Genomic DNA, 20,882 nt, shown 5'->3' on the forward strand with positions numbered 1-20,882 from the left:
TCAACTAATCTAAAATTATGAAACAATAATTGGTTGCAGTACAAAATAGGGATGAGACCGAAAGAATTGAATAAACTACTTTTTGAGTGTTTGTGGAGCAATCCAAAAGTGAATCATTTTTATCTTCATCATTACAATAAGCCACAGAAACACACTATGTGTCATGTTAAAAAGGTTTAAAATTGTTCGAAAGAATTCCCTTTGTCATCACACAGTAAAACGGATAATGTTAGATGTATCAAATACTCACTCTCCTATATACACATTTTGTGTAACATAAATTAATCAGTTTTTATTGTAGCATACTTCGTTCTTGATAAACATGTGAAGATAAACTATTTTATTAATGGTACATTGAATAAAAGGCATGAACTAATGAAGTAAGAATGCAAAACTCGACAACGAGTTTTACATATGACCTGTTCATATCGACACGGTGACAACAACTGTTCTTCACATAATTTCATCTCGGTAACTCTTCAATGAATTATTTATTGATGAAGATCTTGCAGTTGATGATGAGGTTACCATTGAAATGTTTGTCATTGTACGAAAGATTCAAGAAAAGAAACTTTTTACATGAATAATCAATATCGTTATGTGTTTGTGTTTCTAAGAAATTGAGATCAGAAAACTGATACTAAGAGGATGAAAAAACACTGAAGTCTAAAACGCTTCATTACTCCTATCTGCAAAATACTTTTGATTAATACAGACAGTTTGATCATGAAATGAGAAGTGGCTGCAGCATCACATTGTCAACTAAGAATCGCTTAAGGGTGACGCTACTATAAACTTTTACCCATTTTTCTAAAGAGTGTTTCTTCCAAAACTAATTACTACATAAATCTTCTTCAACAATATATACAATATATTGTTACATGCGATTTAAGTAGTAATTAATCTCAGAAAATAATTGTAAGTTTATAGTATTGTCGCACTGGAGCAATTCCCAAACTGACAATGTGATCCGGTAGCTAATTACCACATAAATCTTATTTAACAATGTATAATATATATTGTTACATGATATATAAGACTACTCACCCCATATATTATCATTTCGATTAATATAGGTTGGAGTGTATTTCTTTTTATTTTCTGGACCACAATATCCAAGCCAGCTTGGATATTGTTGCAAATAACTCGTTTGATCGATTAGTTCAAAAACAGAAACAGTAGAATCCAAGAATTTTCTGATCTTTTCATCATCTTTACAGGATATTTCATCTTCATTAGAATCTCTGTAAGTTGACAAATTCACAAAATTTAATTAACAACTAAATTATGCATGACACAAAAATACATAGGAATAGCTAACAGATAAAAAGTGCATAACAAAAATGCACGTAAGAGTAAAACATTTCCAAAATTCAATCACGATCATTTTTGGAAAATGAACATGTTTAGTTGGTTTATGAAGTATATGAATTCGACAACAGGATATAAACCTAACTAACTAATGAAAACTAGAGAGCATTCAATTGCTAGGACTTCTCAATCATGGCTTAATGGACAACCTTGAAGTTGGGTTTCGTACTTGGTAAATGTGATAGAATGTAATTAATGCTAAAAGACTTGACAGATATGACATTAGTTACTAACTAATGATCAACCAGCTGTCAGTATTTCTATTCCACAGTAAGTCAGTTAACTTGTGGTGACACCTCAGACTGTGATCTACTTTCCAATCCACTGAGGAGAACCAGAGCCTTCATTACAGGTATCCCTTGCTGAGGAGTGCCAACTAGGACGAAACCCAAGTCATTAAGTTCCTGGCGACTACCTACAACCACTTAACAAAAACAAAGTTGAAAGTTACAAGGTAAAATGGACAGAATTCGAATAGCGAAACTGACATATCTGTTTATCCAATAGAATGTAGGTGACATATACTGTATGACATCTGTTAACCAGATGAGGTATCGAGAGATGGTGACAGATAAAGCGCCACTACATGAGGTTGACAAGGAACAAACTCAACTAAACAAAAAAACCTGTCTTTGGAACTACATTATCATTTAATACATCTTCAACAGATGTTTAGCATTTATGCTAGTCATTTGCAGAATAGAATTGTATTGAGTTGTAAAGCAATCGTAAATTTCAAGTATCCAAACGTTCATTACTGGTTACTTAAAAAAATAACTCAATTAGTATGGTGAAGAATATGGTTTTATAGTTGAGAAGTAGTAATTATCTGATTCACTGAACAAATACAAAGAATGCAAAGTAGACAAAATTGAAGTGGATACATGACAACAAATCAATAACTACAAATCATCAGAAGAGGACAATATCAACAGGTTATAAGATATGAAAAATAAGAAAATGGTTAGAATTATAACAGAATATGAGATTGTATACGCCTTTTTTGGCATACAGAGTTTAGACTTAATGAATTTCTGTCGCCCCTGTAATGCACAGATTATTTTTCACCTATACTCTTGTGAGTTAATTTTCTGAGTGTGGATAATTTTGGAATGTAATTCTAGTGGAGCAGCAAATTGCTGGAGTCTTTCAAAGATATAGCTGTTGGTGAGTAAAACTCTGTATACACAATGGTGTGATGAAAAGCGACAGTTTATTCCTAACGTACACACTAATTAGTAGGCGACTGGAGTGTACAACACCCAACAGAAACGAATGATTTTGTCAGAACTTAAGATGGGGCTTTATCTCCAAAATAAATTTTGATGAAAGAAGTGTTCTTTGTCAATGTAAATTATTTTTCTGGTTGCTATCATGGCTTCAAAGTCTTGTCGATGGATCTGAAGGGTAAACGGTAAGTATATATATATATCATTCAAGTGCACAATGTTGATAGTTGATTAAATCAATCGATAGACGCATTTTACTCATTAATTGAACAATCAGCCTTCAAATATTCTTCCCACTATAAATCATTAAAGTCCACTACTTCACATAATAACTCCGCCTGTAGCTCTTCTAGCATTACTGCCGGTCCCAAGCCCGGGTAAAGGAGGAGGGTTGGGCATGGGGTTAGCGACCCCATCCCGTAGAAAACTAACTCGCTAAAAACACGCTAACCGGAAAAAATAATTCAAACCACTTCACATAATAGAACTGTTTGTTCCTCTGACATCGGAATCAACACTACACAAAAACACCATTTGTACACACACTTATAAAACATTTTCTTGTTGAAGTATATAATTATGTATAAATTTCGTTAAATTTAATGCATAATTCTGTGTTAATCAAGAAAATACCCAATGCGAACAGCACATAAGTTAATATTAGTCTGTTCTTTTGATCATGATGAAAAATAATGTTGTTATAGAACTATCAGGAATACAGTACATGATATACAACTGTAAACATTTGACTACAAATTTAAGCAATGATACTTTTGTTGATACCACACACATCAACATTAAACACATGACTGGGTATACATGCATATCTAATATATTATATATTTGGAAAAATGTCAAAATCTCAGCATCATCATCATTAATCTATCCATTTATTTTGATGATTGGGTTATTTATTGTGTTTATAGTGCCATGTGCATTTGATCATTTTCTTTACGTAGAATAATAATTATATTACCTTTTACAGGAGGGGGTCACTTAATCCAAAGATAGATGAAGAAAGAGAAGGAGTGGCGTAAGATTCAAGTACACGTACCATTTGTGTATGGTTCAAGATAGGAAAGATTAAATCCTTGATTAATTAATCTAGTTAGATTACCTATCCAGAGAGAATTAAATACTCAGTCAACGGAATATTATTTATTGGAGTCAGATGTAGAAGAAATTAGCCTTTACAACTCAACAAAACAAATATGAGAGTAATAAAAGTAAGAACAGTATCATTAGTAGTAGAAAATATTCAGCGCATACAATACGATTGGAGAAGAATGAAACGATCTACAGAATAGAAAAAAGTAAGACAATTTAAAAACCGTAAATTTGAAGGAAAATTGAAGAGTGAATGGATCTGAATCATAGTACTTGATTCTCAGTCAAATCAGAACAACATCTTTAACCATTGGTCATGATCATAATGACATTAAAAGAGATTAGAAAAAAGTGATACAGCACAACAGATATTAACAGTGAGTAATATATTGACATTTTCGGACATTTTTACAAATGTAAATTATCTGAAGGGGTTTTGTGGAAATTTTAGTAATTTCAATAGTTGAAATCATGAGTCAATTGAAGCTAGAACACCATGGAATACCTGGAAGCATTGGACGGCCGTTTCGTCCTAGTATGGGACTCCTCAGCAGTGCGAATCCACGAGCCCGCCCCTCGAGATTCGAACCCAGGGCCTGTCAGTCTCGCGCACGAGCGGTCCAGTGCTTCCAGGTTCTCCATGGTGGTCTAGATTTAACTGACTCATGATTTCAACTATTAAAATATAAATTGGACAATCTGAATGGAGAATTCGACTTGATAAAAGTTTAACATGTATCAGTTTTTCTCTATAAACAATAAACGCAATGTGGAACAATCAACAATTATACAACTTCGCAGTCATAGAACTTTTACGGGACAAAAAGATATCTAAAAGCAAACGCTCTAGCCAATATATAAATAGATTGGGATTGCCGTATAAGGTAAAGGTTTAACCTCCAAGTCACAAAAGCATCTAAGATCAGAACCACTTAATTAACGTTAACAACATTCGTTTAAAATGTACATTACAGATTGATCTCACTTAAACAAACACTGCAAAAAAGTAAAATCACTAAACAGCTATTTCGTTATAGTATGAAACTTCCTCAGCAGTATCTATTCACCTCACTGAGAATCAGAACTACGACCTTCAGGTCCTACCATGAACGCCTAATATCCAAACTACTAAGTCAACATTTCTAACTTCAATCGATCTACAATATTGCGCAACAACAAACCAATATCATTGGTGAGTTAGCTGTATTTATTTAAATGCAAATAAAAATCTTTACTCACATATCAGAATCTTGATTGAAGGCATTACGATTACCAGTGTCACTGACTCTTGACGGACTCTAAAAGGTTAGTGGAAAACAAAAAATTTAAAAAAATCAGAAAGATCGTTTTTGCAAGTTTGAATTGCCAATAATGGTAATTTGATATATACATGTGCAGCGTAGAACCTACACATATGTGCATAGGTTGAAGCTATCACAATATATCAACACAGAGAAATGAAATCATCAAGACAAATACGAAATTAGTAGTAGTAACAGTATCGGTGGTAATAGAAAAGGTTAGAGATAGACTATAATTGCACGAACATCAACAAGATTTGAGCCTATAAAAACGAAGCAGTCTAACAGTTAATGATTTCATGGATTGATGATACATTTAGATGGTGGTTGGAGGTAGTCAACAGGAAACCCTGGACCCAGGTTTCGTGCCACTTGGCACTCGTCAGCAAGGTGTATCTGTAATCTTGAGGGAACTGGTGCTCCCTGGCGGATTCGATCTCGTGTCACCCAGCTTCCCTCAAGAGTACAAGTACACCTTGCTGACGAGTGCCAAGTAGCACGAAACCTGGGTCCAGGGTTTCCTGTTGACTACCTCCAACCACCATCTAAATTTCAATATATAGTGCCCACAGTGTCGAGTCACCTAGACTGGTGGCCACACTGCAACATGATCGATAGCATTCGATCTGCGCTGATAAGGACTAGACACGCATGACATTGATCACCACCCAGTGATCAATCAATTGTGATTGATGAAACATTTCAATTTAGCCAACACCCTACCTTTCTTCTAAACTAAATCTACACTAGCTGACATCATGAGTTGAGGTAGAGAGTGGTGGAGCGTACCTAGTATACGTTCCAACCATCTCATCTCATCAACCAATTTATTATTATTAAGCAGTACTTTGTGGTAATCGATAATTTTAACATATACTAAAAATGCTTCGATGGCATACATGGTCAAATACTAGTAACGTACAAATATCCTCGTTTTACAACCGCACAGCAGTCAGTCAGTCAGCTACAACGTAGGGCCAGGAACATATATGCACGGTCCAAGTTGCCATACCTCATTAACACAACAAGATGAACACCGGATTCATGGAAGTAGTTAACTCAGAGATGGTAATATATAACCGTACAGTAAGATAGAATGAACCCATCTATATCCTCATGAATATTTTTTTCGTACAACTAATTCTTTTCTTAAAATCTACAATAATATACCGATAAATATATCACAGGTATAATTGATGTCAAACATCAAAGCTACTTATATTACAATTTACCACCAAGTTATCCGTAAGTACTATAGTTACAACATCATGGCGTTGCATTACAATCACATGAATATACACAAAATCATCAGGTGAATTACATCTGATTTATTTTGTGTATTCTTACATAATAGTTTTGTTCGTTTGTATATCTGTATATGTGTTTGTATCTGTGTGTCTGTAAACACACACACATACACATGCAAGTAATATATCATTGTACTATAAAACTTTATTGAAATGATTTAAACAAATTTGATTAATTTATTCATTGAAAATTCACTATTAAATCAATAATTAAATGTTCCTATCTTCATCAATTATTAGTCCAATCCAACACACAACTGTTGACTTAGTTACTTGTATTAACTGAATCGATTTTGGACAAATAAGTGTGTATTCGATTTGACCAGCAGCGGGTTTGTGTGCATTAAAGGAATAAAACGTTTATTATTATTATTATTATTATTATTATTATTATTATTATTCGATATCAGTCGGTCCCTTAACTAGGTTTAAATGGTAATAAGTTGATGTTGTAGTATGGTGAAAATACAATACAACATTTAATTTTCAATCTGGATATGTAGTCATTCACATGAAGTACTTTTAATGTGATGTTAGATCAACAGTTAATTAATACGTTGAATCAGTTAGCTGTCAAAATAAAAGATTATTATTATGAAATCACTCCCCGAACTTTACAGATTTCAAGGAAAGGTTGTTGATCAGTTACAGTCAGTCAGCTACAACGTAGGACGAGGCACATATATGCATCAGTTCAAGTTGCCACACCTCACTATAAGATGGTGGTTGGAGGTAGTCAACAGGAAACCCTGAACCTAAGTTGCGTACTATTTGTCACTCGTCAGCAAGGTGTACCTGTAATCTTGAGGGAACTGATGCTCCCTGACGGATTCGAGCCCATGTTGCCCAACTTCACAGTCACAGACACACCTCATTAGCACAACAAGATGAACACCAAAACTCATAGAAGTATTTACTCCAATGGTAGTAATATATAAAAGAAATATTTCGTATAAGGATATAATACAATAAGAATTCGTTTGTAGAAGGAAAGGTATAAAGTAATTTTAATCTCAGTTTACAACATGTTTTCATGAGTAATGATAACGAAATGGATAAAACAAAGGTCATCTGTAGAGATCTACTTCAAACAAACATATACTACCTTTTTGCAGTGAAATAATAACATACTGGTCAAAACCAATATGATCGGTCTTATTCATCACAGAAGCACTTTGGGGTTTGAATTAAGTACCTTAACAAATATTGAGAAAATCGAGGATAATAGAATAATCAACAAATTAAACTAACGTCCACAAAATCCCTTCAACCATACTTAAATAGTCAACTCACCATGAACGTACTCCAAGGTTTTCTTTTAACTTTACTGAAAAGTCGTGGCTGGAGGAAGTCAAAAATATCGGGAATGAAACAGTTGTCACCGATACCACTGTATGATCGTCTCAATGTATCGTGAACTAATTAAAGTTAGAAATGTACTACTGAAAGCCGATCCAGTGGTTCTAATGCCTAAGCATTCACCGAGCAGTTTGAAGGTTTTGAGTTCGACTTCTAGTGGGGTCAAAGGTGTAAACTGAAGAGTTTTGGACTTGGACAATAAATCCTACTGCTACCTAGCTTTTAATGTTATCCCAACTGAGATCAATTTGTGACGAACACAACCTACATATTATATTATCGCCTGAATTAAAATCACGATATGAATTGAAGGGAATCAGTAAACCTCATGATTAATATGAAGAGAAATACTAGTAACTCAAGCAAACAACTTGCTTTATAGATATTAATTCATCACGTTACAAAACCATTTCAAATATTTGAATTTACGTGTACCAGAGTATTATTACTAATGTTTACATAATACACTTACCAAACACTCCTGATAGACAAACTTGTATTGTTTTATCAAACTTTTACTAAAATATGATTTAGTCATTAGGTTAATTCACATCCAACTATCACAGAGGGTCACAAGTTTGACCTCTGTCCTATTTTGTACATAGTAGATCAATGACAAAAAACATTCTATCAAATCTGAAAACCATCTGTAGTTAGCTTTGTTTTTGCAAATATTAATAGGACATACAAAGAAGAAGTATAACTTATTCATTTGATTACAAAATAATAATAATAATTATTATTATATATATTGTGAATATACACTTACTGAGGCTGAACAACAAATTGAATTGAAAAGAACCAGTTGGTAGGAATACAATAAATGAATGTTATGATCGGTGAACAAGTAGACAGCATATATTTATTCATGTGTACCAATGTATAAGATAATAAACATGAATATTTGCAACAAACAAAACAGAAATATAAAATGTGAGATTTTTTAGAAAGAAATAATAAAGTAAAAAGATGATATCAGAAGGGGTTTTGTGGAGATTTTATAAATTTCAATTGTTGAAAACATGAGTAGTCTAGTGGTTAAGCGCTTGTGCGCGAGACTGATAGGTCCTGGTTCGAATCTCGCGGGGGGCGGGATCATGGATGCGCACTGTTGAGGAGTCCCAGGACGAAACGATCGTCCAGTGCTTCCAGGTTTTCCATGGTGGTCTAGCTTAAATTGACTCATGATTTCAACTATTAAAAAGATGATCGTTTTTAGAGAGAAAAAAACATACCAACTAACACCAGGAGGATTATCTTTAAAATTTGGATTATTACAATAGGAGTGTTGACAAATATTTTATTGACTTTGGGTAGTGAGTATTAAAAGAAGTACAAGTATGGGATGTAGCTTTTTAATTATGTATGTCTTAGAAGCACACCTTGAGTTTCAAACCGATTCATGAGACCAAGAATGTGCATCGACTGAGATATTTAGGATATGTGTAATGCATGCCTAATTACCGTTTACCTCTATCGGATGTTTGCTGGTGCAGAAGCAAGTTGGAAGAAAGTTGAGAGTAGTAGAACCAAGACATGATATTAATCCATGAAGTCATTGACTATTTGTCTAAGCTACGTTATTTATAAGCAGATTACCTGGTTAGGGTGCGTGTGATAACCGTGATCAGTCGTTGGAAACTTTAGGTGACAACTTAGAATCATTCACAATGACACAGAAGCCTTCATTCTTTATCATCCTCTTTATATTAAACTCCAATATTCATTCATGCATACTTTTTCACACTTTCTTTTCGAACCACATTGTCAACGTTCCGTCTTCATCATTATCATTACTACTACATCATTTCGATCTCTCTTGATAATCTTGTTATGTTCATTTAGTTGTACTAATAGGCCATGCAAATCTGTGCCAGGCTCTACGTAACGTAGAGTAATTTAAGACAAACAATTTAGATAAGACATAATCATAAAACTCACTAAAAACACAGCATGAATTACATTTGTAAAAATAAGGTATTCTTAAGTGTAAGATAATATTATTGTCTGAGATCTGCTGACAACGACGGTAACTAGAAACACTATTTAAAAGACATGTTAGAATAAATTCAGTACTTGAAGCAAATAAGTAAATATCTTATGTATTTTACGACGTCTGCAACAATAACGATGTCGAACTATTAGATACTGGGTTTTTTTTCAGTTCTAAATTATGCACTTTACATCAAGCACCAACTTAACCTAGACAACTATTGAACATCAAGAAGCTGGTAAAGTAGGACATTGGACCAGTTGACCAGCTTTTGTTGCCACAATATTGATATCACAATAATAATTATTCTTACGGTTAACTAACTTTAAACTTTATCCATTTGTACGGATTTAAATGGGTTTTTTTTTAAAAATTTGTATGATTATTATTACGCATATAGAGATAGACTTACGAGTATCTTGTTGGGATGAAGTTGAAGTTGATCTAACTGTAATCACTCTGACTGTATTCATCCTACTTGAATCAACCTAAACAACATTAAAACGAAAGAATGAAATACTTTAAACATACAAAAATGAAGCATACTTTGAAATGTAACAACAGATAAACATGCATAAACAACGTGAGACTGTTATGTTCTGCAGTCTAATTCAATTTAGAAATACACTTCATAAGGTATACGAAACCCAACTATGAAATTGAGAGAATTTTTAAATGAGTAAAAACGCTTAATAGCCAAATCGAATTATAATGTATGTGAATCATAGGTATATATATACGATTATCTTTCCGATATACAGAACGACATGTAAACTGAAACCTTGACTAGGTCCCCGATCAACTTCATCCAATACCATGCCTCATTATTAATTTCTCACCGCATGTTTGATCTTAATGTGGCCTGTGAACACATGCACATGATATATCTGCACTCGTTCAGCCTGTCAGAGAAATGAGTGAATGAGCATCGTTTAAGTCTGTCACTACTCACTCATACTAACACAACGAAAATAAAGTCAGTATGTGAAAAAAAAAAGAAGAGGAGGTAATGAAGTAGTGAAAATACAAAAACAAGAAATATATAAGCTTGAACTTATGAAATATACAATGTTCACTGCAACTTATCATCAGCCACATCATTTAGAGTCTCTAACCATAAATTGGTATAATCACTCAGATTACGCATACGGATGAGATAAAAATTAGATATCTGTATAGATTAAAGTTTCAATCTAAATGTGAACACACTTATTCGTCTTCTTTGTGATTTCTATGTTAGTCACAATAGCTTGTCTAATAAAGATCCTGATGACTTTTGATAGCCTTTTATTTGATGTTAGCTAGTAATGAAGATTGTATTTAAGAATATAAACTGGGTGTGTGATTAAAACTGCAGTGTTCACATATGAGCTTTCTAATCATACATCATCACTAATAAAGATTTGAATCATCCCGCTGTTGATATTCAGAACTAAATGTGATCAGTCTATGCTGACATATTTGCATCATGTGAGAAATATCAAAATTCAGCCACTTCGTCGAAAGTGTTTATCAATAGATGAATTATGGGAGGTAGAGGAACCCAGGAGGCGTATTCCATCCTGTTGGGAAATCGTCAGTGAGATTTGCCAGGATGTGCATCGTGGAATATATTTGGAGTAAATTTGGCTTGGACAGTAAGATACTGTGGTGTATGCTACTTACGTTGACAGGTATAAGTACTATGTAGCACCAATCGGAAGTGGAACGCTTGCGAGCACAAGATTGAAATGAAAAGAACGGGAATGTAAACAGAGTGACTGAAATAACAACAGAGATGAAGGAACGATGAAGTTTATAAGTAACAACTGATGGAAGATGTGCAAATGATGTATTTAACGTATGACTTTCCATATTTTATAAAGACACTCTGTAATCTTACACTAAACAATAAATGGGTTCTTCCCACAAAGTGCTCGTTCACTGCAATACGACATTTCACGTCTTGTTACAGGTCCATGGTACTAAGACAGTACGTAAAACTATTCATTAATTGTGATCACAAATATTATTGAGTTATTGATTTCATTATGACCTTAAGTCTATACATTATTTGTGCACAAATACACTTTTTTAGTAGACAATAATCATTACACAAGAATGTCATCGTAGTGCCAACACGCATACCAACTACCAATCATTTAACAATGATGGTGTCAATGTACATGGATATTTATTTGTTCTAAAGTTACTCCTAGCATATAAAGAAAAATTTAATAAAATAAGCCATTAAGAAATTCATCAGCGTATGAAATGAAATCATAACATAATTGTGAAGACACAAAAGGCAGAAAAAGGATCATTTAGAAAAAGAGAATTGAAAAGTAACTCATCCAGAACAGAAATAGATGGTATTTACGGAACGTGTTTAAAAAAGGAACAAGAAGCTGCTCAACATGAAGTGACAACAGAGAAGGTTAATGATCTCAGAATAAAATAGTTTTAACTGCTTATAAGATCTGAAGTTTAGGGTATTACTTAGTACATGGTTGGAACATACAGCACTGAATGACTAGTTAGTTGTTTTTCTTAATTTTGTTTTTTCTAGTGTCTATGGTACCATCATTACCAACATTCACCATATGCAATTAATGATTTCACCAAGATATTCTCATACACATCAAGGAGAAAGGATAGATCGGCAAGCTTCACTACCGCGCTCCAACACACAGTCATTGATAAAAACAAGAATATTGACATAAGATTGGTAGTTTAATTCGGGAAAACAAATCAATAGCAGTAATAGACGACATTAACTGACTTGGATGATTATGTATCAACGTATGTTCCTGATCAGTGTAAAGTATGGTAGAATGACATAAATAGTGATAAAATGATGAAATATGATCAAATTCTGACGTTTTTCTATGATAATCTAAGTCGTGAGGAAATCAGAAAACAGGCCGATTGTGAATCGCTCGACAGATCGGCAATCATTCACCTATTTGAGTGGTAAAGGATATTTATCGGTTGTCGCATACTTTTGTAAATTATTTCCAATACTTTCTACGTCTATGCTCAATGTTCTAATTTCAGACTGAGTATGACAAGAAATTAAATGATACATGTAAGTGACCTATGAGATTAAACATTTTAGGATTTCATGTTGTTTAAGTGAAGTATATTTTTTCTCAACACTAGTACATTCATTCATTTTTTGAAGTCGAACGGTGTACAATACAATGATAATAAAGCAAATGATTATAAAATGAAACAAAGTACAATTTATATGTATGCACTATTGATCAGTATACATATATTATATATAAGGTCACGTATACAATTAGAGCACAAAAATCAAGTATATGCACGCAAATATTGAGTACGTACGTAACCAAAAATGTAATTGTTCATAATGAAATCAAATGACTGGCATACTACTGAAGATTAAAGAAATTACACTTAGATTTGAGTACATTTTTAATCTCAAACAAGAGTTGTTTTATGATGATATTCGATGAACTCCAAAGTATTAACATAAATGTATTCAAATTTAAATATAAAATAAAATGGTTAAATCCCAAAGCGGAGCTAATCCGCATCGGGTAGAGACAGGTATCTACTTCAGTACAGTAGAGGATGATCGCGCAATCTCGTGGATTGGTTGAGGTTAGACATTAACACCGTTGGATCCCGAATCAGTGTTCTAGAGGTTAGGCGTTCGCGTGAGAGACTGAAAGCCCTGGCTTCGAATCCCGCGAGAGGGATCGTGCATGCGCACCGTTGAGGAGTCCCAAAACGGGACGAAACGGCCGTCCAGTGCTTCTAGGTTTTCAATGGTGGTCTAACATCAATAGGTTCATGATATCAATCCATAACCTAATAATTTCCACAACCCTAAACCGACAAATCCCAAAATGATATTTTATGATAAAAGTGAACATGGGAAATTAGAACATGGTTGATTAACTGTACATAAGTGCGTAAGTATTTACGTTTTTAATACTGGCTTCAGAGTGATAAGATAAATTAAGGAAATTACTTGTACGTAATGAACAGAAACACTGTCGTGTAAACTAAAAGTGATAGGGTCAACTTTTTTGACAATCTAACATATAATTATCGGAATTGAATTTTTTTTTCTTGAAATTGGTAAATGTTAGTTTAAACACTACACTACACTCAATTAATAATCAAGTTATATAGCGAAAAAAAACAAACAAGAAACTACTATGGTAACTGCAAACTAAAATCATATGACATTTTCTGTCATAAAATCATCAGGGTGAAGAATATCTCTAGAAATAGAAGGAAGAGAAGGACGCGCAGACTGCTTAGTCGTAGGGTGTAAATACTTAGTGGAATGTTAACTAACTATGAAGTTAAGACAGTAAAGCTTTGTAACTGCTATCACTCTAAGAGTCATTTAATTTTTGCTTTACGACAGATAAATAGTAAGATCAGTAGTAAGATATTAGATTTTTTCATCCATCCAAAATTGAGTACACTTTAGGCATTATGAAAAACTTTATTTTACAATAGCCAACATTAAAAAGGAGTGTACATATCAATCATTATTTGCATGGCTGATTTCCTAAATACTTAAACTTAATAATCATTCGAAATGGTATGTGAGTAAAATAAAAATGTTTCGGTTCTTTAGGTCAAGGATTCTTTTTCAATGCCTAATTGATTCACATTTACAAATAGATAGGTTTATAGGAGTAGATATTACGATCGACAATGAATGTGTGACACTTAAATAAGATAACAAATACATATGATACTTTAACGATTGGAATCTAGAACTAAAGTCAAGTTTTGTTCCATTTAATTGTGAAACATTTTAGAAGCTGAGCTTTTGTTTTGATTTTAGATAATATCGTATCACTGACCATTAAAATGCAAACACTTGTAGAGTTAAATTCATTTTCTATGATTTGTTTGAATCTTCCCATTGATGTTTAGGACCGCATTTGATCAGTCTCTCTCTTATTGGCATATGTGCATCCTGTACGGATTGCCTCTATATTACCTCATACCACTAGCATGATAAGCAAAGATGGATGGTGGTTAGCAGGATGCGCGTCTCGTCCTATTCGGGACTCATCAGCTGGATATATCTGCATCTCAAAGTTGATGGATGTGTCTAGATTTCATTTTAACATCTGACTGAATTTATTAACTAATATGGAGATAATATATTATGTAAAATAATCTTAAATTACCAAAACTCATCTGAAATTCTTATTCATAATAAAAATTCCAAATATATGTTTAATAGATTTTATCTAATTGAGAATGTATTTACCTCATCACACATTCTTCAATAACACAAACTATAATAGTAATTACAAGTTCAGTTCATCTAAAAAAAGAAAGAAATCCATAAATATAACAGTTGAACTTTCGAGAAATATACAAAGAAAAAACATGTGAACTGAATTGTTTAAAAAAAGGATCAAATAAGCAATGCAGTACAGTGATTATGGATTTCATAGTTGTTGTTATTGAACTCATTGATTTCCTACAGTTACCATTTATCTTATTATCTTCTGTAATTGATCATTACAAAATCTGACTATAGAGCCTTTTGTTTAAATTATCACATTGATAGTCAATATTGAGTCACTTTAACACTACAACTATAAAATGTCTTTTGTAATACAATCAGCAAGAGTGCCAGGGTTTAAACTTTATGATACACGTCAGTATCTTAAAAAGAGAAGGTTGATGATCTTTGTATTATTTGACTTCGGTTATAAAATCGATAGACTCTTCACATAACCAGAAAATAGTTAGAAATTCTGATACTAAACAACGGTAAATTAAATTAGCTATCCGCTATGAAAACAAAAAAACGTTCAAGTTAAACTGTAAAAAGAAAATTATTAAAATTGACTACAAGAGAGAAAACTAGTTAGCATCATAAACTCTGACAACTCGCTTCAAATATATACAGTAAAGTCAGTTAATATAATAACAGTGTCAATACTGTCAAAAGCTACCACTTTTTGACAGCTTATGAAATAATCAATTACCTATAAATTCTAATTACATTCACTAATTGACTGGACAAATGATTAAGTTACATTTGTAGTTGACTAAGCTGAGGTAACTAACCTTTCAAGCTTACAAGGTTATCTTTAAATAAAGCACACAGAAACAATTGCAAAAATATAAATATCTACCTAAAAGATACCTAAAATAAAATTTTATTCTTGTTGACTGAATAGGAACTAACGAGAGAAGTGAATTGTTACACTGACACAACAAGAATCTGATTTCGAATCGGACACCCGATTATTAAGATTTACATATTTAAATTAATAGTTCGTATTATAAGATGAATAATTTTGATTTTTTTCAAAATTTAATAACTAAGATCCCATTCATTTGATTTGTAGTAGCTTGGATTATCCTGTAGTTGATGTTTTGAATGAAATTTGACCACTATTGGTTAGGATGCAAGTAGATCCAGATGACAAGTTTTGAATAAAACGAAACACCCGTCTTGGATTCTACTGCCAGTCACATTCCATTCATTCAATGTATAACTTCTTAAAACGTTTACAAAAAACTTGCTATTCATATTTGCTTGAAACTAAGGATACTTATTATTGTAAAGAAGATAGAAATCTTTAAGATAAAAGTAGGACAATGCACACTAATTTTGCAGTTCAAATTGTTATTAATTCAAAATAGAACGGATTTTGTATTCAATGCACAATGTAACTGGGAGCAGACTTGTTATTGAAATGATGAGATAGGGAAAAAGTACTGGAAAAGCATTACTGTTTTTTAAAAGACTAAATTTCACGTTCTATTGTTATGACGACTTAATGTAAAAGACGAACTTTAGGAATTCAGAATGGCCATATAGTCAGAGGAAATTTATAATACCAACATCCAGAGATAGAAGTACACGGATTAACTAAATCAATACTCGCACATCCACATTATTAACAAGCTAGGACCAAAACGACATGCTGTTATTTATTAACTGTATGCTAAAATTGAGCAGGGGCTCAGTAGTTAAGATATTTGACTTTCAGTCACTAAGTCTTTTATTTACCCCCCCCTCCATCTACTTTGATTAAAACGACTAGGAAGTATCACAGACCCCTAAAGTTAAAGTCTCTAGAAGCCAATTGCATGAATCTACACTTTGTAATGAGTTACTGATAACATGACTGAACAAACACCATAAAACATGTTTACACAGTTTTCCGCGTTTGGTCGTTTTTATTTAACTAAAACCAAAAGCTAAGTACTACCTGACACTAAGAAGTATCACGTTTCACATACAACAGTTGATGATCCCTTAAATTCAGTGGTGAACTTATGTGCAACTAGACATTTAAAAATTTGTGACACGATTCAAATTAGTTTCACATTATCAAGACAACTGTTATCTATATTTAACAGTAATTTCTTATGACAGTTCAATTCTCGAGTGCATTGTAATCAGTCAATCAATCATACGTAACGTAGAACCTAACACACAAATAGATAGGTTCGAATTTCCACGACTTATTAGCACAAAAAGATGAAATTATCAGAGTAAAAGACTGTTGTGATTAAGACTTCTAAAACCAAGAGATGGTTGTTGTCCACTGACACATGAATGAGAACTTGACTGAAATTTCATGCGAAACATCATATATGAAATGATCATTTTATCTTTATCCCAAGTTAATATTAAATATGATCGATTAATAACCACTGGGTTTTTGGCCGATAGAGCTTTTCTAGGTTGACACAATAATCACAAAATAAATACATTGTATCTACCTCTTAACAACCGAATAAAAATGTGTAGAAACATTACAGTAATTCGTGCAGGTTTAAATATACCCAATAAAGATTAAACCGTAATATCATGCCTACGTGACTGGGAACAGCTGTAAGAGGTGCGTGCTTGAAAAGGAAAAACTACAGCAAAATTCATACGGAATAACAGTAGTAATTATAATGTTTAAATTATGCCTCAGATAAATGTACCATGATATTAATAATAAAAATGACTGAAGTGATAATACTATCATTATAATAAATTTTTTTTACTTCAATGGATTATTTTTAAGTCTAGGAACAGGCATTAATTATTAAGATTTTGGATACTGTAAGTCGATATATTTTTATGAAAATGCCGAAAATATCACACAGTAGTCATGTGATTAGGTCGCTCCATATTTTTACACAAAACAGATTTAACATAATGAAAACCAAAACACATGAATGGAATAAGTCATCTTGTTCATATGTGTTCGATCTGTATATAGATATACACATGTTTTATAAAAAATATAGTACAGAAAATAAAGAAAAACTTTGCTAATATAAGTACGTTTTGCAAGGTTTCACTGACGTTTGTGTTGATTTATGCTGGGGAAAGTATGTCCTATATGAAGAAACATTCGAAGATCTTTTTTCGGTTTTTCAACACAGATCATAAAATACATTTCCTCAAAGCTGTATATACTGTAAAAATAAAGGCTGACAAAAACCCGTAACTATACTGAAGTGCAGGTATTTATATGAAGCACCACAGGAAAGGTAACTGTACCATACATAACAATTGGGATTAAAGTTACCGAATCATACCCACGGTCTACAAGCAACGGCTTTGTCAGACGACAAGGTTATTATAGATTTAATAGCAGTAGGTTTAAATGAGTGCTGGCAGTCATTCACACTGTTTAATAGTTGGTTATATTCAACTAATAACACCTAAAGTTTTAGTAGTATTTAAAGGGTGAGACCATAATTTACGGACAACCTTTGAGTGACCTTGAGAGTTTTCACCTAACAGCTAGGACCAAATGAATGTTATAAACCTGTGTGATTTACAGTTGATGGTTAGGGTTAGGAATTACATCCAGGGTTTTCATCACTAACTGACATCAGCTATAATGCTAAAACTCTATTTAGACAAATGGATGGGTGAATTTCGCGCCAAAATTCGAGACCTGTTATCTTACACTTGATGGGTTAGTCCATAAATTATAGTCTCGCCGTTTCAGGACAGAGAACTACTCAAACTGAAATGGAAATAGATTTGGATCAGTTCAATACAGAATGATGGTTTTCATCATAATATTTGTATGCTAATTTAGCAGCTCATGTTTTTTGTCAAAACAAAATCCACCTAGTAGCTTTTGTCATCGTGCAGTATAAAATATATAGCAGTATACAAACCCGTCACTTGACAGATAGTTCAGTCATAGCTGAAGTTTCTCGGGACATGAAGCTTTTTTACAAATTACAAATGAGACATCCTTAAAAATGAGCTCAGTACCAAAACTTACAAATTATAACAGGTTCATTCCATAATAGGACAAATAAAATTGACAGATGGGAGACCTGGAGACAAATAGTGAACAGGTGACTACCTGAAGAGTAAGTTTTTCTCAACAAAAAGTTTATATCCTGAATATATTCATTATAAACGTGTAAGTCCTATTTTCATGGATAACGAATATAACTACATACAAATAAATGAATCTTAACAATAACGACTTCAAGTCTGGGAAGGCTTCGATGATGGGCAAAATATTTTGTAAGTACAATGAAAATCAGGTTAAACTAATGATCCGTTCCTGAAAAGATTTTTCTTACTTAATTGGTGGGTCAATATTAGGTTTTCTTTGGGCTGTTACAAATAGATAAATGGCTTTCTTATAACTCAGTTATCCAGACATTCACGTAGTTAAGGATAGACTGTGTTCGTGGAGAACAAATACTATTATTTAGACCACAATGATTAAAGTCAAATTAGACACTTCGAATAACAAACACGCTTACGTAGACTTATATCCCCCGCGAAAAACTGTAAATTTTTCCTCAACATGACCTACATAATTGAATTAACTGAACAACAGAAAATGTATTTCTAAACAAAAAAATCTATGTTTGCAAATATATCATTGAGATTACGCTGTTGAATTCATATGCTGAGCAGAATTCGAACGGACTTAGATACATCAGGAACTTGGATAGTATAGTGATTTTGTACTTGCTGTGATTATACTTGCTTTGGGTACTTATTGCACTGAAAAGCATTCTTGGTCTACTTTAACTAAAAGTACTTTGGTTAAGGTTTGAAATTTTTTGCTAAATTTTGTCCTGAGTACCTTTTTTTACTCCTTGACTAACACTTATGTTCAATGGTTGGTACGACTCATAAATGTGAGCAACCAAATTGTTTGTTCCCCGTTGAGGAGGGAATGAAGTGTGACGATAGTAAAAAGTGGTACCCCAAAATGTGTACACGCCTAAGTCCGACGGCTTACAAAAGATGCTCGAAGACTAACTCGCATTGGCTTTGTATGTTCTGCTCTACGGATAAAAAGGTACTAATTCAGGAGGCTATGGGCCTATTGGCTTTGGCCTGCAAGAAAAACGATGGCGGAAGCACTGATAACAAGAGCACTGACGGTGAAGGATGTGTCGGTGTAGTAAGTGCTGCTACCAGACCCGTTAAACACCTGACTGCGGTTGACGGGAACGTGAAATCTCCGTTGAAATTAACGAGGAATGAAGTGCCGCTTGATATTGACATCGGCAATCATACACCTCTAGTCAAAATAGAAGATCCGGATAAAACTGTCACCGTTCCACATAGTCCAGGTGTGGCTGTCCTGAGTGGTGATAAATAGACTTCAGTAAGGAGAAAACGATATGGGAAGAAAAAGTCTGTGGGCAAAACGCAGCTGGTCAGCAAGGCATTGGAAGGGATGTTATCAGAAGAAAAATCCTCACTGTGTGACAAAACAGATCTCTCTGAGAGATCAGTCGTTTTTCATAAGATAAGAGAATATTCAGATACTGAACCAAAGGCAAGATTTGAACATGATCTCAATCATATTAAGAAATCATTAAGTAAACTACTCCCAGATACAGTTTCAGGAGTTAGTATTTGTAAGCTTTATAGAATAGGAAAAAGGGTGGATTCCGAAAGTCCTCAGAAAAGCCGCCTCCTAAAGGTTACATTCAACACGGTGGAAGAAAGGAACCTGATTCTAAGTAATTCACGTAAACTGATAGGATCCGGAATATATGTCCGTGAGGATCTCAGCCTAGCAGATCGTATTAAGAGACGAGCTGCAGAAGCAGAAATAAATGAGTGTCGCCAAAACGGTGAAAGAAACCTCGTTCTTAAGGGTTTTCAAATTGTAAACGTTCGGAGCAAAACGATCCCCAAGCCATTCTGGGTGGCAAGGGAAAGCTCTCCACAGACTTGAAGGTATGCTACACTAATGCTCGCCTACTA

The 20,882-nt window shown here is 33.4% G+C and overlaps 1 protein-coding gene across 2 annotated transcripts in view; it reads right to left on the reverse strand.

Moving 5' to 3' along the window:
- The window catches only part of ARHGEF28 (Rho guanine nucleotide exchange factor 28), a gene marked incomplete at both ends in the record, with an annotated part of 78,376 nt that extends 58,906 nt beyond the window's left edge, over positions 1 to 19,470 (reverse strand). Inside the window, 4 exons of one of the 2 annotated variants that reach the window (XM_051216334.1) lie at positions 1,048 to 1,244; positions 4,947 to 10,155; positions 14,919 to 14,975; positions 19,415 to 19,470. Coding sequence is in view for 1 of the 2 variants with exons in the window: in XM_012938154.3 (XP_012793608.3) it covers positions 1,048 to 1,244; positions 4,947 to 5,005; positions 11,333 to 11,521 (445 nt within the window). Of the gene's footprint in view, positions 1 to 1,047; positions 1,245 to 4,946; positions 10,156 to 11,332; positions 11,522 to 14,918; positions 14,976 to 19,414 lie in introns of those variants that run through there. The other variant, XM_012938154.3, reaches the window with a different exon arrangement.
- Between the last annotated feature and the right edge of the window lie 1,412 nt (positions 19,471 to 20,882).

Source organism: Schistosoma haematobium, chromosome 4, assembly GCF_000699445.3.
Source record: "Schistosoma haematobium chromosome 4, whole genome shotgun sequence".
Taxonomy (NCBI): Eukaryota; Metazoa; Platyhelminthes; class Trematoda; order Strigeidida; family Schistosomatidae; genus Schistosoma; species Schistosoma haematobium.